Source organism: Amblyraja radiata, chromosome 31 (assembly GCF_010909765.2).
Source record: "Amblyraja radiata isolate CabotCenter1 chromosome 31, sAmbRad1.1.pri, whole genome shotgun sequence".
NCBI lineage: Eukaryota > Metazoa > Chordata > Chondrichthyes > Rajiformes > Rajidae > Amblyraja > Amblyraja radiata.
In genome coordinates, this window is record NC_045986.1 from 30,460,881 (window position 1) to 30,486,309 (window position 25,429).

General features: G+C 39.7%; 1 protein-coding gene across 5 annotated transcripts in view; it reads right to left on the reverse strand.

The window, feature by feature from the left end:
* vps13d (vacuolar protein sorting 13 homolog D) overlaps window positions 1–25,429 on the reverse strand; it is a 181,853-nt gene that overhangs the window by 83,434 nt on the left and 72,990 nt on the right. For 2 of the 5 annotated variants that reach the window (XM_033048439.1, XM_033048438.1), the window contains 17 exons: window positions 22,549–22,623; window positions 19,681–19,698; window positions 16,921–17,026; window positions 16,152–16,304; window positions 15,758–15,893; window positions 14,667–14,714; window positions 12,886–13,036; window positions 11,670–11,880; window positions 10,377–10,624; window positions 9,107–9,298; window positions 8,865–8,991; window positions 7,210–7,352; window positions 6,502–6,632; window positions 4,812–4,987; window positions 3,220–3,343; window positions 1,730–1,965; window positions 82–199 (listed from right to left, as the gene is read on the reverse strand). In XM_033048439.1, coding sequence (XP_032904330.1) covers window positions 82–199; window positions 1,730–1,965; window positions 3,220–3,343; window positions 4,812–4,987; window positions 6,502–6,632; window positions 7,210–7,352; window positions 8,865–8,991; window positions 9,107–9,298; window positions 10,377–10,624; window positions 11,670–11,880; window positions 12,886–13,036; window positions 14,667–14,714; window positions 15,758–15,893; window positions 16,152–16,304; window positions 16,921–17,026; window positions 19,681–19,698; window positions 22,549–22,623 — 2,393 coding nt within the window. The remainder of the gene's footprint in view (window positions 1–81; window positions 200–1,729; window positions 1,966–3,219; window positions 3,344–4,811; window positions 4,988–6,501; window positions 6,633–7,209; window positions 7,353–8,864; window positions 8,992–9,106; window positions 9,299–10,376; window positions 10,625–11,669; window positions 11,881–12,885; window positions 13,037–14,666; window positions 14,715–15,757; window positions 15,894–16,151; window positions 16,305–16,920; window positions 17,027–19,680; window positions 19,699–22,548; window positions 22,624–25,429) is intronic. The other 3 variants (XM_033048440.1, XM_033048437.1, XM_033048441.1) reach the window with 3 other exon arrangements.

Here is a 25,429-nt window from a genome sequence, read left to right on the forward strand (position 1 = left end):
GTCCCCTGAAAGACATTTTCCAAAGAAAGAACAGCTTTCAATATGATGATTTCCTCACAGATTATATTTTTCTCCTTTTACCTTTTTCTTCAGGATTACTCTTCCAGTTTTGGGTGCAACATCCAGCACTAGCTGCGCACAGCGAACGTTTTTCTTCCCTGAACCTTGAGCAACAGGCCTTCCAGAGGATTCCACAAGCCTGATTTAAATATACAACAACACAAATGTAACATTTTATTAAGGAAGAACCATCAAGCGCCTGTACATCACTACACAACCGCACACTTGCTTCACAGACAATGAAGAACAGATGGAGTCACTTGTTCAATAGCTAATACGAGTCGTAGCTTCATAAAAATATTGTACTTAAAAATAAATCATCTTGAAATGGTACCAAGGGTTAATTCCACTTGCCAGGAGATGGGATTTCAGATTGACACCTTACACAAACACCCCCACTGTATCTTTAGCATTGCACTAATGTCAGACCTGATTGAGTACTCACGACTCCATGTTGGGGCTTACATTCCAAAGCAAATGCCAGTGAGTCATGTCCAATATATTCATCAAAACAATGCCATTTCATCCAATTTCAAATATATTTTATATTCAAAATACAAGGATCAGCTATTTTAGTTTTGAAAGGCTTATTCATTAAGCCTAATTCAAACTGTGCCCTGAATTCTGAGTTTATAGTTGAAGGTTCCTTAGTTTCCTCTAGATCCATGCAGATTTGAAATGGGGGTGATCCTTGTATCTATTTATCCATCCCCTTTACCTCCTATCATCTACCTCATCAGAGGCCCTTGGACTATCTTTAATTGGACTTTACCTTGGACTAAACGTTATTCCCTTTATGTTTAAGAAGGAACTGCAGATGCTGGAAAATCGAAGGTACACAAAAAAGCTGGAGAAACTCAGCGGGTGCAGCAGCATCTATGGAGCGAAGGAAATAGACAACGTTTCGGGACGAAACGTTGCCTATTTCCTTCGCTCCTTAGATGCTGCTGCACCCGCTGAGTTTCTCCAGCTTTTTTGTGTACCTTCGTTATTCCCTTTATCGTGTATCTGTACACTGTGGATGGCTTGATTCTAATCATGTATTAGTCTTTCCGCTGACTGGACAGCACACAACAAAAAAAGCATTACACTGTATCTTGGTACACATGACACTAAACAAGCAGTTACGAAACTTAGACTTTCTAAGAATCTTAAAAACAGAGTTCCAATCAGCTCTAGTCAATATTTTAGAATTTTAAGTTAGCGCCACCTGGCATGAGGACTCCTTTGGGAATATTTAAACCAGTTAAATGGTATTCAAAATCATGAACTCATTGATCCACCAGTTGAACTGATCTTGAAGTGGGAAGAAACTAGAAGTCATGAAAGCCATTAGCAATTTCAAAAATAAAGTTAGGTAGATGTACTCACAAGCAAAGATTATTATCCAAATCTTACATCTATTTACCTTGATTACACATTTATTCTCTCACTGTTCACCCTGAATGAAAACTAAAAGTTTTATATACAATGCAATGAATATGGTGGCTATAATAAATACATGCAATGATATTGAGATTTTTTTCCTTTCAGCTTAAACTGTTACGAGTTTCATGATGACCATCTAAATTCATCCTGAAGCTCTATTTAAATAATTGATATCAGTAACGAACAATGAACATTATTCCAATGAAACATAAATCCAGGCAACCAATATGTAAAAACCTACCCAGAGAAGGTATAGGAGGCAGCAATGTAGATGAAATTCTCATAATAAAGCTGCTTGGACTCTTTAAAATCATTCATATCACAGGTAATTTCTGATGAGCCTGCCCCTTTCACTGATAATGTGATAAAAGGCTGAAGAACAGGCTCATCCCAAGCATAATCTAGTGAAGTGGACGGTTTTACTTCTGTCTTTAGCCTTGGCTCCACCACACCATGTTGATTGAAAATAATCGCAACCTGATGCAACAGTGAAAGAGGAGAGATTAGGAGCTTAATGTGAAGGCAGATACATACTTCACAATGACATTGAGAGAACAATTCCTCCTCTGCCTACCTACTCGCGTTAAACACAAAATGCTGGAGTAACTCAGCGGGTGAGCAGCTGCAGAAATAGCTTTAAGCATTCTTATTTTAAACCAGTGCTAATTAAAAATATACGCAATCATTATCATTATTCTCTCATATTTAGTTTGTGATTAATTATTGAAATGCACAGCACAGATAACGTAGGGAAAAATATTCTATTTGTGCCGTAACCAGGCATCAGAAGATAAATTGCAGGACTATAATTCTAAGGGTTTTGAGCTAGAAATTTTGGAATAATTTTGCAAACTGACATAAATATACAGAAAGGTTTTGGGGAAACCACGTGACTGAAAGAATGCTGTGGAAATCAAGCATTCCATTTCATGGATCACTGGCACAACAACACCGAGGATCAGCACCATTATGGTGGCTGCTTCTGAAATGAGCTGGGAATGGGGTCGAATCAGCAAGATATAGGGTCATCAAATGTACATTAACCCAGTAAATGAACTGAGCCTGATAGCCCCAGGGGAAATGATCGTATTAATAATATTTTGCAATCAAATGCAAGGGTACAGACTCTTGGGCTTTATGCAACATAAGTAAAGGATGTAAAATAATTTAATTTTTTATGAGATCTCAGAAATGTGTGTGTAAAGCATTAAATGAGAAATACAAATGAGAGCACATTCAGTATGTGTACTTTATTCAAACACACTTACTATAAGGAACTGCAGGCATAACTTAATGATATATGACAGCATTGTGTTCAAATCCAGGAATTACTTATAGCAGAAAAATTACCTCTGATGTTTTGGGAGCCTCAGACCAAAGTATAATCTAAAAATTAAAAGGTTATGATCTGATTGAATGAAGCATCAAGTTTGAAGGGCAATGTTTTCCTATCCTGTCCTTATTTTGTAATGTTCCTAAAGATCAAATACATTCCTAGTTTGTTATGATGCATGTGGCGAGTTTATTTTGGAGATGGCTGAAACTCTTGCCAAAGGTTAGTTTGCTGGGAAGTGCCATTAAGTAGGAAGATTAGCATCTTCTAATACACTTATCTAATCAGCATATCTAAACACATTTCCAGGCTGTGGCAACATTTTGAAGAGTTGTGTTTGTAACACTTGAATTGTGTTATGGATGCATGGGCAATAGTAATTGCCAAGAGTGATTTACCTCTGAAAAGTTATCAATGCGGAAGGGTGGTGGCAGCTGTTCAGAGTTACTGAATGCAATGTGATATGTTGCTCCTTTAAGGGTGATTTCGACCCGGAGGAGGTGGCAATTACCTTGGGTATCCCTGCAAAACAAAACGTAGTTAAATGATGCCTTCAAAGTTAAAATCATCAGCTTGCTCCTTGCACAATTTCCCTGCTTACCACTGCGTCTCTCTGGTATTTTCAATATTCTACAGTAATTTTCCCACAAATCTATATTTTAATACTCAGCGGACAGTGACATTGACTTGGACAGTTAATCATGAGGTTGATGTCTAACAGTGATTGTATGGAAAATCCCCTCAGGAATTGCTACAAAAAGCTCAGGAATGGAAATGTGTGCCAATTTTCCACTCCCTGCTCTCTGGACACCGAGGCAAATTGTGCCTCATTTATTTAAACAGCACCTAGAATTTAAGTGGTGCAGCATTGGATTGAAAATCAAAGACTTGTGTGAACCCCAGAATACAATATGTCGTGAAGCCAAGGGGGAGACGACATGTACTGCAACAGCTAAAACATGTGAAGCATAATAAGCTTTTACTTTTGCACATGAACATTTCATCTAGACTTCTGAACTGATTTCAAAATTATCACAATAAGAGCAGGCAAATTGGCGAAGATTTAACCAGTATGTGGGGGAGAAAATCTAACAGATATTGAAAAGCCCAGGTTTGCTAAATAGTTAACATGGAAAAAAAGGCTCATATTTGGCTGTTGGCCTCTTAAACCTAAACATGTTTATTTTAAACTCTACAAAGATTTGGCTCATGTGCTCCACTAATTTGGTCATTGGGATTTAATCCCACTGTTCATTCTTGTAACAACAAAAAAAAAGCATTTTTAAATCCCCCAGCATTCTAAAAATCAAAATTATGACACAAAAGGAAAACTAAACACATAAAAAAGTGGATTTTAGATTTTGACAAAATCAAATCGTGGAGAAAATTCCTTCCGAACGAAAGGCATTGCACTAAGCCAATTGACACAAACTGTAATATGTTCTTAAATATCCATAAAATCAATGAAAGAAATGACTAACTTTTCGCAATCTGCCAGTAACTCTACCATTCCACCAGGGGTTTTGGCAGGAACTAAGACACTCAAGCTGTCCAGTGATGGATGTGAAATTAAAGACCCACCACACTGAAGCGAGGTGAAGAGACTAAAAGAGTCTTAATCATTCCAAACAGATTACCAATGTGGAGACATGAGACTGCAGATGCTGAAATCTTGAACATAGTGCTGAAGGAACTATGCTGAAGGCAGCATCTATGAAGGGAATGGACAGATGAATGAACGGATGTCACGACCCTTCTTCAGACGGAGCTGGCCCATATTATTGGTAACGCACAGATTTTTATATCATGTTCATAACTTCTGTAAAGGGGACCCAAGTGCCTTAAAAAGGAAGTGTGCAACATAAGTAGTTTAGATCAAGGCCATCCTGCTCTTTTACTGATAGCACATCTCACCAATTTCTAAGTGTCAATAATATCCTTGTTAAGCTGTGAATGACCCTGGCTTCAGCTACCTCATTTCATTTCTCACCTCATGTTGACGTGGAAGGAACTGTTCTTGTTCACCTCAAACCCCCCTGACCAAGTGCAGTTGGAAACATCCATTAGGCGTACACATAGCAACTGATCATAATCATTCCTTGGCCAATGGAACACTACACTAGCTCCGGGTAGAGTTGAAATATAACCATCTGGATTTTGAGTGCCCTGAAAAAGAAAGTTTACATTCATTGTTGTGTCAAGAGTCAAGAGCGATTTATTGTCAGGACAATGATGTCAAAGGAAGGAAGGAAGGAAGGAAGGAAGGAAGGAAAGAAGATTAGGTAGAAAAAATTCCATTTATGTTTTTTTTTTAAATGGTGTTTCATCAAATGCTTCAATTCTAATAAAATACTTGTGAAATGCAAATTCTTGGTTTAAAATCCAATTAGGAGGCAAAATACATCGACTGGTGGTTCAGGTGAAAAATGTAATTACTGAAGCAGTTAAGTGTCATGTTAGTTGTACTACATCCTCATTCTTAATGGATGAGCAAAATGAGTGGAATGACTTTTGTTATGATATCTATAGCTTGCATAAACATATGAAAGCAGGGTATTCTAAAGCTAATTTGTTCAAAGCAAAGTCCCAGAAATCACTAAAGAGGTGAAACTGGTGGAATTCAATGAAATATCCATTGGGTGTACACATAGCAACGGACAGTTAGTGTGTGCTCTTAGCTCCATCTGCCTGATCAGACTTTGCTAATCTATTAAGGACAAGCTTTAACAGTATTATTATCTTACCACCTTGTTGAAGTGTTGGGCAAGAAGTATTCAAATTTCAGATTGAAACCCAAGTCACAATTTATGTGGCGAGGATTATGAAATGAAACATATTTATAAACACTATTCAACCACTGGACTGATCCTTAGCGGAAACTATAATGCTATTGCTAAAGACGAAAGAAATTGAGGTTTTTAAATTTAGAAAAAGGCGAATGAAAGGAGAATTGAGAATAAGAGGAACATTGCGAAACTTAAACAACGGTAGGCCAAATGACACAGATTAGGACTGACATCTGCAAATTCACATAAACACTGACAAACAGATAGAATACTCTTCCAGGCAATGGAGGTGCATTTGAATGTCATGAGAACAGGACTGTAACATCTTTCCTAATGGATGAACTCAAATGAGCTGAATAGCTCGTTATCTGCATCCATCTTGTACTCACACAGGCGTACACACATAGCAAAGCAGTTGGGGGAGAGAACCAAGTAGCGCATTGAAAGTATAATATTCATACAATAGATAAACGTTTTAGAAAGGATAAAAAGCAGTTCTACAATATCACTGATGGGCTAAATTGATAACCAATTAAAAGCTACTAACAATGTATAACACTGATGAAATGAACTCATCATATTACATCAACTGTTCCAGCAAGCCTGCCTGGGTCTGCCTAACTTATTCATGTTGCTGATTCTGCATCACTACAGTTTGCAAACTTGTGTACGCAAAACCTTTGTGCAAATGTCCATACCCATTATCAAATTCTTTTCTCATCTATTTTAATGGGAAAGCCTAATGCAGTACAGGCAGGAATTCATCAAGTTTGCTCATGTGAAATAAAATATTTGCAGTAAGTTCCAAGTTTCTGCTGCTTTTAGTAACACATTCCTTTCTAAAACACAATTTAATGTGTCCTGTCTACACAGCATCAGAAAGCACAAGCCTACCAGGCCTCGGGCAAACTCCCGTTGGGCGAAAGCCAGTTTGTGAGAGGATTTGTTGTCCAGTAGATATCTGGGTGCAAACGTTACAATGTTGGTATCTCTGTAACGGCCTCTACCCTTCCGGATATCAATTCCTGAAACAGAAAAATAAAAGCATTTAGAAACAACAAATTGCAGATGCTGTTTTACGCAAAAGGACACAAAGTGCTGGAGTAACTCAGTGGGTCAGGCAGCATCTGTGGAGAACATGGATAGGTGACGTTTCACATAGTGCTGGAGTAACTCAGCGGGTCAGGCAGCATCTCTGGAGAACATGGATAGGTGACGTTTCACAGAGTGCTGGAGTAACTCAGAGGGTCAGGCAGCATCTCTGGAGAACATGGATAGGTGACGTTTCGGGTTTGGACCCTTCTTCAGTAGGGTTTCGGGTCAGGACCATTCTTTAGCATATTTTCTGATGAAAGGCCCTGATCTGAAATTCCACCTATCCATGTTTGCTGGACCTGCTGAGTTACTCCAGCACTTTGTGTCCTTTAATATAAAAGCATGTTTGGAGACCCAGTAACCTAAAGCAGGAGTAGAGGGATAAAAACATTATTGTTGGCACTGGACAAAACCCGTTAACAGCTGTGCTTTTGCACATCAACATTCTATTCATCAACACCTGAACATATCTCAATTAAGTCAGTAACAAACTTTATTCAGCCTTACCAATACTGTAAATAAGTCCTGGTCTGTTCCCATGTTGAATCACTTTCACGGCTCGGACACCGCTGCCTCCATCTGGGGAGAACTCCTGACACCACCCAGGTACTGCATCTGGGTGGATCCCCTTTCCAATCCTCATGGTACACCTGCAAAGATCATCAGAAATGTAGAAATGAGACTCCGACTAATAGATAAATATGACCAATTCTTAAGGAGTTGGTCTCCTTTCATCGACTTTTTGGAATCATGTGATGCAGCGGTACCATAAGGATTGCTGATTTCAGTTCATGACGTGGATAGATCTACATCTCCGAATATAGATTTGAAAATTTCTCTTTTAAGGGGCCTTCTCTTCTATTTCTACTTTCCACTTTTTCTTTTTTATTTTATTTATTTATTTTTTATATACACACTTCACGTTTTTCTACTCTCTACCATCTATTTTTCCACTTTTTCCCCTTTCTATTGTTTTCTTTTTCTTGTCTTGCTTACTTCCTTCTCATAACATAAAACTAGAGGTTGTACATAGAATGGATTACGGTATGACATAGTTGGTAGGTGCCACTGTATTGTTTTGTACTGTATTAACTTCTAATAAAATAAACAAAAACAAAAAAACAAAAAAAAATGTGAACAATGTTGGTGTGTCTTGGTTAACATTTGATCAATTTCCCTCCTGAGATAAATAGTTCTATCCTATCGTACAGTTACACAGCTAAAAGTGATGCAGGGATCCAGGAGATGACCGATGCTGGAATGTTGTGCAAAAAACAAACTGAAGGCGGATCTGGGGACCACGAGGCATCTGTGGAAGAAGATGTACAGACGACGTTTCCAATCGAGACCCTTCTTCGAACCTAGGATAGAGATAGCTGGTGGAAAAAAGTAAGTGTTGATCCTTGAAGCTCATGGTTAAAATAATGTGTAGAAATCGTCAAAATTTTCCTTTCATCAAATGGCCGTTAACAGTCTTTACATTAGGTCATGAGATCTTTACAATGGTTCAGTAAAAAGAATAATGAAAGTGTAACGCTCCACAAAAGGGTATTTAATAATTACATTAAATCTACATTATAGAAAATGTTTATTGTTTCAGGATGGATGAATGATGATGAGGGTGGGGAAAAGAAATAAAGATGGGAATCTGCAGGTAAAATGAGTGAGATACAGGAGGTGGCAACTTTCACACAAAGGAATTGAGGATGTCACTTTAAGAAACAAACTGACTGCAAATCAGTTCAATTGCAAAGAGAAATTGAAAAGGTAAAGGACTGGTCTCACACTAGAGAATGAGTTTAAGTAGTGAAGACAAAACAGAAAATCAATGAGTCAGGCAGCAACTGTAGAAAGTGAACCAGTTAACGCTTTAGGTCAAGAAGATTTCAGCATAACTGTGAAAGAGTGAAAATAAGGTAGTTTTAAGATCTAGATTTAGGGTTCACTTAAGCAGACATGTACATTTCATATTGATTTAAGTATGTTTAAGTAAGAATTTTGAAAACATTATAATTCCTGGCATCTTAAAAATTAAAGCTAGGCCTTAACAAAGGTGAAAGGATGGATGTATCCTGTCCTTATACAAACAGCTGAAACTGGAGAATAGTCACATGGAGGATAGAAGATAAAGCTGGGAGTGTAGTGTTACATGTATCACTCACATGTTGGGTTGCTCTTTGTCTGCAAAGCTGAACAGGAGGGGGCTGAGGCTTCGTGCCAGCTCGTGCTCCTCAAATTGTCCTGCTGCATCAGCCTTCGCATTGTCCTGCCGAAAAATCAGAGGCAAGCCTGTGGCAAGATGGGAATGAAACAGAAATCTTCAGATGGTTCATCTCTGCACATCACTTGCAGTATTACAATATGCCCACTTATTTTTACTCTGGAATTTGAACCCTTTTCTTACCCGTCTTATTGTGGAGCCAGTAAGGGGCAGAAATAAGTATCTTGAGGGAACCTTCAGCTCTGCACACAATCCGAATGCTCAGATTCAACAGGCTCTTATTGGTGTCATAGAGTCGCATGTGAACATGATAATTAGTGGTCCCTGCTGGGATCAGTAGCTCCTTGCACATGGGGAAGTTTTCAAGTGTTATGCCTGACAAGAAAAAAAGATTTAAACGCATTCTGAAAATAAGAGTTTATTTTGCAGTTACGTGGCATATACGACGTTAGAACAGAAATGCTGTTTTCATTTCAGATTTATAGCATCAGCATTTATTTATTTTTTGATTAAATGAAGCATTATGACATCAAGTATCACTATTCCTCACAGCAACCACTTCTGGGATTTGTGTTTAATTTAATTTTAGTGGTAAACTTTCAGAGCAAAATTGACCAGGATGCTGGAAACACGCTGAATAGTGTCACATGAGTTTTGATTTAGATAGAACATACAAAAGTGCAGCGCAGGAACAGGACATCCAGTCCATGATGTCTTTGCTGAGCTTGAAGCAAAATGAATCATTCTGCCTGTGTATCTCCTCCCACCACCAGCCTTGGTAGCGCATTTCAATAACCTACCACTCTCTGCACATCTCCCTTATATTCCTCCCCACCCACTCACAATAATGCCATGCCCTCTAGTCTTTGACATTTCCACCTGGAAAAGGTTCTGACTATCCACCCTATACATGCCTCTCAATATTTTATTTACTTCTGTCAAGTCCCCGATGCTTTAGACAAATTTACAGAAAAAAGCATCCTGATAGATCTTTTGCAACATCAAAGCCTCCACATCCTTTCATTTAACCTACAGCCAACTATATTTTTAAAGTGAAGCATAAATACAAAAGGATTTAACAGCATGTGCAAGAGAAAGGCAAGGCAAATTCTGTCTGAAGAAGGGTTTCGGCCCGAAACGTTGCCTATTTCCTTCGCTCCATGGATGCTGCTGCACCCGCTGAGTTTCTCCAGCATTTTTGTGTACCTTCTGCATTGACGACACTTCAGTTGCAAGTTTCTACCTTTAAACAGACTCGTGCTTCTAATAGAGTAAGCGAGAGAACATATATGTGTGTTTCCAAACACACGTGAATGGTACATTTAAACATCTTATCTTACAAAGTTTCCAAAACATGCTTGGGCAGAATATCAAGTGTTGTCTATCTTACTCTTTTGCAATTTGGAGATGTTGCCTGCATTGAAACAGATGAAACAACCGGTCAGTGTCTTACCCAGCTCGATGTTGTGAGATGTGTCAGCTGTGTGTAGTACAGCATCTTTCCCTCGCTTTAATGAGCCACTGATGGGGGTGCCTTTGACATAGTAGGACAGCTCACAGGGGAGAAGGTTTGTCAGAACAAGGGTGGGCAACAAGTAGATGGTGTGCCCTGGTTGTCGGTAAACCTGCATTGCATTGCCAGACATTAAATTTAAGGGCAGGTAATCAGGGTAGTTCTCTTTCTTAACTGCCACACAGTACCTAGATGAAATGACAACAAAGTCACAGTATCACATTTACATTCATATACTCCAATACCAGTGATCTGGAAAATTCACAATAATAAACAGAAAGGTTTATTATTTCACCTTTATTAATTTGCAGCTGCAAACTGAAAGACGTATATTTTTTGAATTCGACAAATGTCTTTAAGATTTGATTTAAGTGCCTGGAAGCTGAGAGTAAATTTCCATAATTGCAGAAAAAGCAAGTGAATGAATGTCATTAATCTGATTAGATAAAACAATTGAAGGCTGCATGTCATAAATATAATTGAAGACTGCATGTATAAATAAGTTTACTTTATTGTCACGTGTACTGAGATACAGTGAAACATCTTGAGGCCGTGGTCTGCGGAGCTTCTAGCCGCGGGCGCAGTGGATGTAACATCCGGAGCGGGATCCCTCACCAGGGATCCCTGGAGAAGAGCTCCGACCGCCGGCCTGCGGCCTACAACATCCTGAAGCTGCAGTCTCCGGTAGGGGAGCACCGATTCGGGACTTAGCTTCCAGAAGAGAGGGCCTGTACATCTGGCCGCCCACAGCGGCGACTGAGGTTCATGGCCCCGACCATGAGTGAACAATGCAGGAGGACTGACTGTACTTTGTGCCTTCCACCACAGTGAAGAATGCTGTGGGTGTGTGTGTGTTAAATTTTATGGTGTATTGTGTGTTCTTTTTGATTGTACCGCTACTGGCAAGTTAATTTCACTGGACTTTATTGTGTATGTGATGAATAAATCTGATTGATTGATTGATTGATTGAAAAGCTTTTGTAGCCTTCTAACCAGTCAGCGGAAGGACAATACATGATTACAATAGAGCCATTCAGTGTACAGATACATGATAAGGGAATAACGTTTAGTGCAAGATAAAGTCCGATCAAAGATCATCTGAGGGTCCCCAAATGAGGTAGATAGTTGTTCAGGACTGCTCTCTAGTTGTCCGATAACAGCTGGCACAAATATCCAAATATCCACTATGATTCCCAGTGATAAATGCAGCAGATAAAAGAGCACACTGCTTACCTGAAGGAGCTATTGTCATCACAGTCTGACGAATGGCACTCTCGCTTGCTGCTGTTCACTTCTCCTACTTTTGCTACACTGGTCCAGTGGATGGGCGTTTTACAGAAAAACAAACCAAATCCATTTGGTCTTGCTTGTAGACGCCAGGACGTCAGGTGTAAAGGGATTGCCAATGAGTCACCGGGCAGCACAGCTGGCAGCACCACTGGTTCTGAAATTATTACATTGGTTTAATTGGCAATTGGCATAATTTGAAAGAAATCAAAAAGTAAACCATCTTTGTAAAGTCAGAGTCACACAGGACACTGGCCCTTGGGCCCCCCATGTCCATGTCATCAATTACTCATCTACATTAATCTCATTTACAAACATCTGACGTGTGCCTTCTATGCCCTGGCACTTTAAAGTGCTCTCCTTAAAAGTTGTGAGAGTCAACACAGTGTATTCCAGGCTCCAATGACATTATGGGCCGACTAGCTCAACAACCTTCCAACGTTGACTACCTGATTGCCTCTAGTTGCTGCCTGACCTGCTGAGTTCCTCCAGCTGCTTGTTTCTCTTTTGCTCCAGATCCCAGCATCTGCAGTCTCTTGTGTCTCCATTTTATTGACAAACTTGGTTGCATCGGACAATATTCTGTTCACCTGCTGGTGCTTTGCTTTGGCCCCACACGTTGAGCTACTGGTCTATTACTGCAGTTCAGCATTAGCTGTAATTGTGCAGAGGCTCAGGAATCCTGCACAAAGGCTGACAATCTGAACTTCCACACTGCTAAAAGGTGGTGATTTCATGATTAAACACCTCCATTGGACTCCTGCAAGGGAGGGTAAACTTCTGCAGATTTCCCACCTTCTGTTTTTAAATTCTGCACAAATATCTTTTGAATGTGGAAAGCACACAAGGTTGTAGCAAAAGCGGATGCATAGGCTTGGTAGATGTAATGATCCTTGGTAGAAATTGCCTTATTTCTGTTGGGGGTCAAGGAAAGAGCGCTCACTTCAATCGCAGCCCTGTTTCCACCAATCTTTCCACCACCACGCACAAGAAGCAACATGACAGACACCATCGTATGCAGATGCCGAGACGTGTGTTCAGATCTGGCTGAACAACTTCTAATCTTGTGTGTGGACTCGATAAGAAGAAGAAGTACTGTTGAATTGCAGATGGATTGCCACAGAAAGATCTCAACTTAATGCCGCATGGATTAATAACTTACTGTCTGGAGCAGATGGACTATCCAATCTCAGTTCCATGGGTACCTCCAGTTTGTTTTTCACTATCAGTGCTGAGCGGACTGTTATCACTTTCCTTGCGCTTCCCTCAAGAGTCACAGAGAATACAACCCGGACAGGGGGAAGAGCCGAGAACTGCAAGGTGAGAGAGGAGTGAAATACTTTATTTATAAAGGATCATGTGTAACACATTATTAATAAACGATCAAAGCTATCTGTGCAACGGTAAAATATACAAGTTTATCTGCAGTACTTAAGTACAAAAAACGAGGTAAGGGCCTGTCCCACTTGCCGATTTTTTCAGCAACTGCCGGCATCATTGACTGACGTATCAGGTTGCTGAAAAAGTCGCGGCGTGATGACGTATGGACGTCCGGTGTTTCCCCAAATGTCGCAACATTTTTTTGTTGTCGCTGGATTTTGAAATGTTTAAAATCTTTCGGCGACCCTGATACGTCAGTCAATGACGCCGGCAGTCGCCGAAAAAATCGCCAAGTGGGACAGGCCCTATACAGATTAGTTTAGCCTTTACACCTTGTTCACATGAAGCTCACAGTAAGCAATATGCATAAATATAAATAAAACAATGATAATAAAGATGAGTGTAAAAGTCTATATTCTGGATATTAAATTCTTAATCTATGTGTAAGAACTACAGATGCCGGTTTAAATCGAAGGTAGACAAAATATGCTGGAGTAACTCAGCGGGTGAGGCAGCATCTCTGGAGAGAAGGAATGGCCGATGCCTATTCCTTCTCTCCAGAGATGCTGCCTCACCCGCTGAGCTACTCCAGCATTTTTTGTCTACAAACTCTTAATCTAGTTCCAATAGTCTTGAGAAAGGTCCGAGCCAAAATATCACCTATGTATTCTCTCCAGATGCAGACCCGCTGAGTTAATCCAGCATTTTGTGTCTATCTTTGGTAGAAAACAGCATCTGCTGTTCCTTTTTATTATATTATATTCCAATAGGGCACTTATCGTTAAAATCTCTATTAACTTAGTAAATGAATTGGTACAATATTTTAAAATATTCAAGCAGACCCGGCACTGATTGCTCACGAAGGGTTTAGATTATCTCCTGAGCCTAGCACTGCATATTCAGATATATATTTGATAATGTTAGACTCATGACCTGACTAAACATACACATGAAATTGTTTTAATTACTAATCATGTTGGCATGATTTAGAAAAATGCTTTATTGTTCTGAATGTAGATAAATATAGAAGATAATGTGAAAACCGTGCTGTCTCATAGTGACAAAAAGATGCTGGTGGAGGGAGAAATATTGCCAAGACATCAGGAAAACTCCCTGTTTCTCTCTTAATTGTTCTACAGAAACTGGAGTTCAAAAATATACACAAGAGGAAACAATTTTAATTTAAAATATATATTTATAATGACCCAATGCTTATGTATTGAGAGCCCATCCAATGCTCAGTCTAGAGTGTTTAAATTCTTGTGATGTGTGTTCTGGGGATCACACAAACCCGATTCAAGAAATAATATGTCAGAATGAGGGGGAAGAAGAAATACAAAGGAATGGAAATATAAATGGAAACTATACATCATAATCATAAACAGCATAGTGACAACTGAGACTTTCCTGCAATACAAATTTAAAAAAAAACAAATACCTGGAGATTTGGAAAAAATGACATTTAAAAAAGTAATTCAGTACAAAATTATATCATAAAATAATTTGAAAAAGTAACACTAAATTTTTATGAAGGATGTAATCAGAGAGTAAAAGAATGCTTACATAAACATGTGGATGTATTATATTGGTCTTGCTAATGGGACTTCCAACCTGCGGCACAAAGAAAGCAGACATACACATTACAAAAGCAACATGTGTTAAGTCTTATGACTTGTTGCGCATCAGCATCTGAAATAGCTTAGTTTTCATAAAATATTTTTGCATATAGCGGCTGACAATGAACGATTGAGATGGAAGGTTTAATGTGAACTATCTGGCAAGAAACTATTGGGATCAGAACGAGCTCTTTCATATTTTATATTTCACTCACATCCAAGAGCTTGTGATATGATCGTATTAATAAACAATGAGGCAGAGAGGCTATATATTACCTCTCGATTGTGTTCGTGAATTATCATCAGGGAATTTTACTTTTCAGATGGAAAAACCACAGTTGTTTTCTTCCTCTCTCCTGTATCTTTAACATAAAGTCAACTGGGCCCAAACAGTTCATCTTTACTCTGCTCAATTCTCCATGCTTCCTCATCGAATTCTTTCAGCAAATCCAGAATTCCCTTCTGAAAGGATTGTAGGAATTTCCCTTATCTGTACAATTTGAAACAACTGCCCAATTTCCTGGAAAATGTCATTATATTTTTTTCTTGTCAGTTGTATTGCGCCTTTGTGGACCTTGTGGACAAATGGAGATACGCCTAAGGCTACATTATCAAAACCTTCCATAAATTAAAAAACTTTGAATAGATTACTCCTCAGCCACCTTGTTTCATAAGATTCAACCTGTTCATTTGATCCCAATCAGTGTCATTTTATCAAACTACGTAAATGGTTTTCACAGCTTTTGAGTTTTTCTGTTTCTTTTTGTAAGATGGCAACCTAAAATATATATGTGGCCCTTCTACTGTAACCAGAGTGTTGACTCAAGTTCAGTAAACCTCTCTAGTCTTTTTTTTTTAATCGTAAGGTTCTGGATTATATCGCCTTATATGCTATTTAAAAACACAAATTATTATTTGCTAAATAATTCTGAGCAGTTGATTCTTCAGAATCTCATGTTATCAAATTACTGCTAAAAATACAGAGTCTTTGAATGGTATAAGTTTTGACAAATGATGTGCAAGCAGTTAATCAGTTACCATGGATGACTGGTTGTTGCGATCGGGTGCTGCACAGCGGAAGAAGATACCGACTTTATCCACAGATACTGGGCTCACTTGTTCCCACCCATTCACACGGACCAAAAGCTGATGAATCTTCAACTCATGGGTATGTCTGTTGGTACAAATGCAAATTGTAGTAACATTACTATATCAGCCATGATCACAATGAATGGCGGTGCTGGCTCAAGGGGCCGAATGGCCTACTCCTGCACCTATTGTCTATTACATTACATGCAATTACATTGCACAGTTTACATTACATTACAGTTATGGCTACACAATTTTACACAGCACATCCAACGCAGCACAAATACAGTTACAATAGTGATAAGATTGTAGAAGGAATGCCATGCCATCTTGTTTCACACACCTGTGTCTTAGTTTTTCCCTAACTTCAAACTCGAAAGGAACTTCTTCTCCAGGGAGCACCTCACGCCATTGACTGACATTGTGCTGGTCATCAAGATCAGCCACAGTTGCTTCATGCATGTAGCCTGGCCTTTCGCTGTGAGACAGGACCACTCTACAATCAAAAACAACATCTACTTCACTGAGGGTGCATCAAACAACTCTCATTTACAGTCACAGCATCAGTACAATCCAATGACAATTCATATTGAAGTAAGTACTTTCAATTCTGAAGCTATCAAATAAACGTAATTGGAGGAATAAGGGACAGCTGGACGAAATACCAAGCAAGTCAACTGCTGCTGAATGATCAATGACATTTAGCATGGTGATATATCTATTCATAAGTTCATATGTGAAAGAAGTAGAATTAGGTTATTCGGCCCATCAAATCTACTCCGCCATTCAATCATGGCTGATCTATCTCTCCCTCCTAACCCCATTCTCCTGCCTTCTCCCCATAATACTCCACACCCATACTAATGAAGAATCTATCTATCTCTGCCTTAAAAATATCCAATGACTTGACCTCCACAGGCACCTGTAGCAATGAATTCCACAGATTCACCACCTGGTATCGGTTTCCAGCATAAGCAATCGGTGAATGGATTTAGTTATTTATATGAATGCATCTTTGCCAATGGCCAAGCTGAAGGATAAAACCTAATATTTGTAATGGAATATCCAGATATTATTAGAATATAAGATGCCACAAAGAGAAGATTCCACACCTTGTTGGAGTGGTGGTGAGTGTGGCGAACCACAAGGTGCATCCCGTGTGGTTCCTCAGAGCATACGGCACAAAAGGTTGCCGTCGCTTCAGTATCTTCTCCTCTGCTGCAAAAGGAAACAAACAAATTAAAAGCCACCGTTGATAGGGAGTTGATCACCGTAAACCTTATTTGCCCCAGATAGTCACACAAACCAACCTCCATTCCATTGACCTCATCTACGCTTCACGCTGCCTTGGCAAGGCCAGCAGCATAATCAAGGACGAGTCCCACCCCGGTCACTCCCTCTTCTCCCCTCTCCCATCAGGCAAGAGCTACAGAAGTGTGACAATGCACACCTCCAGATTCAGGGACAGTTGCTTCCCAGCTGTTATCAGGCAACTGAACCATCCTACCAACAACTGGAGAGCGATCCTGAGCTACTATCTACCTCATTGGAGACCCTCAGACTAGCTTTAATTGGACGTTACTGAACTTTATCTTGCACTAAACGTTATTCCCTTTATCATGTATCTGTACACTGTGGATGCCTGAATTGTAATTGTGTATAGTCTTTCCGCTGACTAGCTAGCACGCAACAAAAATCTTTCAATGTATCTCGGTACACGTGACAATAAACTGAACCTTCAGCACCCATGAAAATGGTAGTTTGGCAGCTGGGAGCCCTGCAGGCAGATGCTATTAAGGAACATGTTAGAATGTGACTGTGCGTGACTCAGGATGCAAATCATCCTGCTGAGGTTTCACCAGTTCATCATTTTTCTTTTGGAGGGTCAAGTTAAACATAAACTCCGACGTTATTGCTGAATCACATCTTGCAGGTTGCACTTTTTCTTATTAATAAGAGACACATTCAGTTTTCAGGATTGAACATCGCTGGCAAGGCCAGCATACATTGGCCATCCCTAATTACCCGGGGTAATTTAGTGTTGTGAGCCACGTTGCTGCAATCATTCACGTGAACATAAGGATTGGCAGGTTCCTTGGCCTCTGTAAATTGCCTGTGTGCTGTGGAGGTGAAAGGAGGTAATGTAGAACCAGTGTGTGCGGAGGATCAATGGTCGGCATGGACTCGGTGTGCCGATTTCCATGCTCTATCTTTCAATCAATCAATCAACCAACACTCCAACTGTGTTGTTGAGTGGGCCTTCCAGAGTTTAGACCCCAGTAATGATGAATATATTTCCGCATCAGTATGTGCAGGGGATCTTCTAAGTTGCGATATTTCCATAAGCTTGCTGCTCCAGCCCTACTTGGCAATATGGGTTGTGCGTTTGCGGGGTGCTTAGTGAACTTGTTGAGTAAACTCGATGCGTTTTTGCAAATGGTACACACTACCACCATTGTGCGCTGCAGGTGGTGGGAAAGAATATTTAGGGTGATGAATGGCTTTTGGGTGGAGGGAGACTGGGAACTAATCCGGTAGACAGTTTCAAGGTGAATTGTGTGAGCTTCTTGAGAGTTGAAGGAGCTGCACACATCCAGACCAGCACAGTGTCTTCCATCATGCTCCTCACTTGTCCTTAGAGATTGTGGGAAGGCTTTGAGCTGTCAGATGAGTAACCCGCCAGTGGATAGCCAGACTCTGACCTATGCTTGTGGCCACAGCATTGAAATGACTGGTCCAGATGAGTTTCCAGACAATGGTGATTCCCAGGCTATTGTCTGTAAGTGCAGGATAATTCATAACTACATTAAAAACAAACAACAATATGATTGAATGTTGAGGAAGGTTGGAAATTGTAATTATTTGGAACTTGAATGGCACTGTTGTTACTATCCACTTGTCACCCCTTGCCTGTATGTTGTCTTGCTGGGTATTTTTTAGATCAAGTTATTTTGTAAAGTATTCTAATAAACATATACATTATTTAAAATCAATGGGATTGTAAAAATATTAGACAAAATTAATTTAATAAACTAATGTTAATCAAATATTTATCAGGATTCTTTGAGATGAGAATCTATGGTGAGAATTGAGATATATTTATAACCACCAACGCGAGGATCATTAGCATGGAATTACATTTCTGTGACCAAATGAAGGTGGTGACTTTTAATGATAAAATTAAACACTTGAAATTGTGTCCCTTAATCCAGCCTAACCAATGCAGTACTGTTGTGGGAATAGCAAGGAGCTGGCTTCATAGTGCAGTTAAACTATTTGGCAAAAAAAATGCAGACATTGCACTGGTGTGGAAGGAATATCAAACTTTACGAGCATGCTACAAACCATATAGCTATGTTTGTGTGTGTTTATAAACATGGTGTGCACATCTTGGCTTCTACTACACTCAGCTGGCAAGCTTGGCGTTACTAACTTGCAAACGTGTGATTTCTGTAAAGACTTTTCCAGACCCAGCTCTGAGCTCACACACTCTGCTGGAATGAGTACTGATGCACAGCAGTTGTTCCTTACACCCGAAAAATCACTTGATGAAAGGTGCCTTTTGCTTTCAACAATCATGGCCCCCTTGTCATAACTGGTAACAATATACAATTTCAATGTTTACAATAATAAAGAACATATATAGTTCATATTTTAAACAAAAATCAGAATGTGGCTATTTGTAATAGACACAAAATGCTGGAGTAACTCAGATAGACACAAAGTGATGGACTAACTCAGCGGGTCAGGCAGCATCTCTGGAGAAAAGGAATAGGTGATGTTTCAGGATGAGACTCTTCTTCACAACTACATACATTGACGTGAAAACAACCATAGATTTCAACCTATGAACAAAACAATTGGATAATTACCTAAGAATGGGCTTGGTCCTGAAGAAGCACAAGATGAAAAGAGAAAGAATCATTTTGCACCATAAAGAACAATGAACAGAAAAGCAACGTATCTATTTGATGCTCATGTACAGTACACTAAATAGCTCTTGAAATTGTTTCCTGTCCTATAGTCCTGATCTGCTCAGTGAAACTCAGAGTTGCTAAAAAGCAAACCTCACGTTTGAGACAAATTGCAATTGGGTACATCATGACGGGGACCACTGATTATATTAAATATTGATACTTGATCCTGGAATGCTTAATCGCAATGTTTCGCAAATTAGTTTTAAATGAAAATCAAAGAAAATCTGAAAGGTTTCATGTACATCTTTGTAAGTGGATTCATCACCAGATTCAGAAGAAATACATTCGCCTCAGTTTAAAAAAAGCAAGGGAGGAAATTGCAGGGTTTTGGAAGAAACTGCAGATGCTGGTTTAAACTGGATAGAGATGGAGTAACTCAGTGGGACAGGCAGCATCTCTGGAGAGAAAATATGGGTGATGTTTCAGGTCAAACCCTTTCTTCAGAAATTGCACAGGGTTCTGATAATCATTTGTTGATCATCCCTTGCTGCAGGAATGGTGTTGGTATTGGTTGTGAGTTTGCTTAAAAAAAACAATGAAGAGATAACAAATAATTACAGACCAGTTTGTCCAACAAGTGGTGAGCAAATTACTGCAATCAATCCTGAGGGGTAGTGTAAACCCTCGTACGAGATGTTTTCTTTATTAGCTCAGGAATAGATAAAAGGACCAGGGAGGTCTATGCTAGAACTATACACAACTCTTGCTTGTACCTTGTACCCTGTGGTCATTAATCCCGACGAGTCCACCAGGGACTATACTATGACCATAGCTTTAGAAATGTGTAGAGTTCAGATCATCAAATATTACACTGGAGATGGTGCAGAGGACATTTATGAGCATTGTTGCCAAGATTACATGTTGTAGCTGAGAAGAAAGATTAGGGTAGAACGGTTGACTTTGGAACAGGGGAGGTTGATTGGAGATTAATTTTGTTGTACAAAAATAAAAGGGCCCTGGATAGTGTAAACTGGAATAAACAAGGAATGTAGACAAAAATGCTGGAGAAACTCAGCGGGTGCAGCAGCATCTATGGAGCGAAGGAAATAGGCAACGTTTCAGCCCGAAACGTTGCCTATTTCCTTCGCTCCATAGATGCTGCTGTCCCCGCTGAGTTTCTCCAGCATTTTTGTCTACCTTCGATTTTCCAGCATCAGCAGTTCCTTCTTAAACAATAAACAAGGAATCATGGCCGGCACAGAAATTGTGGGCCAAAGGGCCAGTCCCTGTGCTGTACTGCATTTAAAGTCATTTACAGAAAGATAAGAAAGAAAGAGAGGATTTTTTTTCCACTCGGATATGTTAGAGGTTGGGAACTCAATGTCAGAAATTGGCATAATGGCAGAAATTCTCACCTCAGCCAAAAAGTGCTTATGTGTGCACCAGAAGTGCTGTAATCTGCAAGGCTACCAATCAAGTGTGGGACATTGGGCACTGTTCTGATTGGCACAAGTCAAATGGCAACCTGCTCTGTTGTAAATCTCCTATGATTCTATGTATTCAGAGTTACATGGCAAAGGAAAAATAGAGCCAGCATCTTTTTATGTAGCATGCCATCTGTGAAGTAACTGAAATAAAACACTGACAGCAAGTTGGACTGCTCTTTTTCCAGTTGGCTAAAACAGTCTCTATCATCACATACAACACAAGGCAGCCTCTGTACATTCTTGTACAAGTCAAGAGAGGTCCAAATGTTCTAGAGGATGTGCATCATCTGGAGATATAAGAGTGTGTAGGTACTGGAATCTAGAGCAATAAATCTGCTGGAGAACATCTCGAGTGGCAGACTTCGGGGGGGGGGGGGGGGGGGCGAATAGGATTGCCATCATTTTGGGTCAAAACCTTGCATCAGAAAAGACAGTGGAGAGGGGAGATAGCCAGTCTAAAAAGGAGACAATTGTTGAGACAAGGCCATTGAAATGGCTCACTCAGGATAGGCACTGTGGACAGGGCGTAGCTACTCTGAAAACAGGTCGCCTTATCCCATTTGGTCTCGTCATTTTTGAGGAGGCTACATCGGTAGGTTGGAAAACTGGATTGGTACGTAACCATGTAATGTGCGCAAATGAATAAGTGACCTTCAAAGCAGCTCACACAATGGGATAAACTGTCCAAATTGGAGTAAAGTTTCAGCTGAGACAGAAAGACTCTTGGTTCGAAGATAAATAAAAATAACCAAGTTTACATTTCACATTTTTCTTCTGGCTGGCACTTGGGAGACCTTAATCAATGGCTTGCTTTGCACCCTTTGTTTTTGACCCCTCCCACATGTCTGACTAGCAGGAGGGGAGGGGTCTGGAAAATTAATAGACAATAGACAATAGGTGCAGGAGTAGGCCATTCGGCCCTTCGAGCCAGCACCGCCATTCAATGTGATCATGGCTGATCATCCCCAATCAGTACCCCGTTCCTGCCTTCTCCCCATATCTTCTGACTCCGCTATTTTTAAGAGCCCTATCTAGCTCTCTCTTGAAAGCATCCAGAGAACCTGCCTCCACCGCCCTCTGAGGCAGAGAATTAACATCATTACTTGGGCACAAAATACTTGAAGTAAACTACTAAACACTGACTGAGAGAGTGAAATGTACAAAAATACATTGGCACGACAATGGACAAAGTACCCCCAAGTCTGACTAGTAAACTGAAACGGTATAGATAAGAAAATATAAGACAACAGTCAAATGCTTTTTGTTGGTATGTTACACTATATCTTATCTGTTAAAAAAAATATTTTTCACTTCTTCCCACTGTCAGGTGCTGTACCTCTGGCATATATCTGCCGCTCTAGGTTGGTCAGGCTGGCAGTGCTTCTAGTTCTAAGGTAGGCAAGAGGGCTGTCTGACAGAGAGAGAGAGAGAGAGAGAGAGAAAGAGAAAGAGAAAGGTTGAGTTAGAAAGTAAACCGTGAAAGGTTATTCCTCCTTAGATTGAGAAATGTAATGATCAATAAATATGGGTACAATGATGATAGGTATAAAATAATGCTGTATTTTAAATGTTATACAAAGTCTATACAGATAACCCTCATTATAAAAGGACCATGGGGTAGTGAGAGGGGTATGATGTCCATTATTGCTGATTGTCTGCTATAACCGAGTAAGGGGGGTAATGAGTTATTTACATATACCACGTGCTTTTTAACAGCTAATACTAAAGGCAGTTTGTTGCATTGTTTATAGCGTATCATTGCATTAGTGTCAATCGAAGCAATTGCTTGTCAATTTGAATGGGCCCCCGCAATGTAACTAGCAGCCCGTGTACTTAAAGAGAGCGTGGTGTCCGATTACTGTGGGCACACCCCGTCCACTGTAACCAAAATCCATTATAAAATCCATAATAATGAGGGTATACTATTATTAAGTGTCTATTGGTGATTTTTAGGCAGTAATTTTAATTTACTTCTTCTTAAGTTTGGGTCTCATCAGTCATTTAACTAGTACAAAAATGATTGTATTTGCATATTGCCTGTCACTGATGTAGATTTTACTTCCCGATGTCAACCTGGATTTAGCAATAATCAAAGCACTCATTCAACACGTTCAAAGTAATAAAAACTCTCTAAAACGCATTGGCATTTTACAAACCATGTTGAACTGCATCTGCTTTGTATTAAAGAATGAACAGTTTTGCTTAACGACTACTTCAGTATTGCATGCTGAAGCATTCTAAATCATCTTTATATTACTGACAGAAGAAGGGAAACCTTGTTTAATATGTTTGTCTTTTAAATGGAGATAATAACATATTTTAAAGTAAATATTTCATTCATATGGACCACCAGGCAGGCCAAAATGGTGATGAAAACTATAGGGACTGACCGGCACATGACTCTCAATTTGGGCAGCATACAATTAAAGTAGCCTGAGAGGCCATCTGGGAAACTATCGCACAGGATGGGAATATATAGAGTAACAAAAAAATAAGTTATTATTTTCCTCATTAGAAAAAGTACTTTGTAGAACTTTGTAAAGTGGCACAAATGTAACTGTTCGCCAGAAGCTCATCAGTGAAATGTTTCGAAAAGTCAAAGTTAATTCATTGTAGTTTAATAGGTGAATCAACAGGCTTTTACTGCATAACCTGCACAGCTTAAGAAGGGGCATCATGCACCTTTTATTTGAGGAAGATTTATAAGGATGAATAATGACACTTGGTAATGTTCCTTAGCTTAGCAGTGGGACACGTCATTGGAGAATAATTTATCCTAATAGCTTAGTATTAATACAATGAATAATTTCTCATGTGAGTAGACAAAAGTGCTGGACAAACTCAGCGGGTGCAGCAGCATCTATGGAGCGAAGGAGATAGGCAACATTTTCTTCACTCCATGCAAAGAGTTGAACAATCACCACTATAGGAAATAGGTAACGTTTCGGGCCGAAACCCAAGGGTTTCGGCCCGAAACGTTGCCTATTTCCTTCGCTCCATAGATGCTGCCGCACCCGCTGAGTTTCTCCAGCACTTTCGTCTACCTTCGATTTTCCAGCATCTGCAGTTCCTTCTTGATCAATTTCTCACGTGAAATTTAAAAAAAAAATGATTTGGTAACATACTTGGAATTTGTGTAACGGAGGAGAGGTTGTAACAGAACTGTAACGCATTTCTTATGAGAAAACTCCACTCCAAAAGGGCACATCTGGGATTTAATACGATACGATACCACCACTTTATTAACCCAGAGGGAAATTGGTCTGCCACCAGTCAAAAGATACACTTACAAGTCATGTGCATTATAATAATAATAATAATGAGATTTAAGTGACCAGTTATTGCACAGCACATATGCAATATTGCACTAACATGAAATTAAATTCTCATGGAAACAACCAGGATGAGGGATGTGCATAAGGGGGGGGAGGGGGTCAGTCTACCCTACGACAGAAGTGTGAGGAGTTGTACAGTTTGATAACCACAGGGAAATAGGATCACCTGTGGCGTTCACCTTGGTGGGACCAGTCTGTTGCTGAAGTTGCTCCTCAGGTTGACCAGTGTGTCATGGAGGGGTACAATACACATTTTATACAAAATGGCTTCATTAGCTTTTAATTTATAGAGTCATACAGCATGGAAACAGGCTCTTTGGCCCAACTTGTCCATGCCGACCAAGATGCCCCTTCCAAGCTGGTCCCATTTGCCCAGCTTTGGCCCATGCCCAATGACACAAAACGGTCTCTTCGATAGTCCTTTCTTAAACTGCTCCAGTTCATATTGGAAACTTTCCTGCTGTTGCAGGGGTCTGATGTTGACATTTTGAGTACAAATAGCAGAAAGAGGCAGCATTCATGGTGACTCAGAAATGAAAAACTCCCAAGACTTTGTTTTTAAAATAACTAATAATTAATAACAGATTTTGAACTCTTGACATTGTTAACAAATTTTAGAAATTTAATAATTTGAAACTATATCTAACAAAATCTAGCTATCACGCAGTATGAATAATTCCCACCGCTCTTTGGAGTTGATTGAAACATCAGTTGGTCATTGGGATGTAGATGTATCTGACCCACATTTCCATCTAGTGAGCTTTTGTCCATGAAAACAGCCTGTTGCATTTGCTGCTTTAACCATTCAATACATGTTATATCTTCAACTGGGAGCTTGCAACCTTCAATCATGAGCCCATGGTCACTTTGTCAAGATGACAT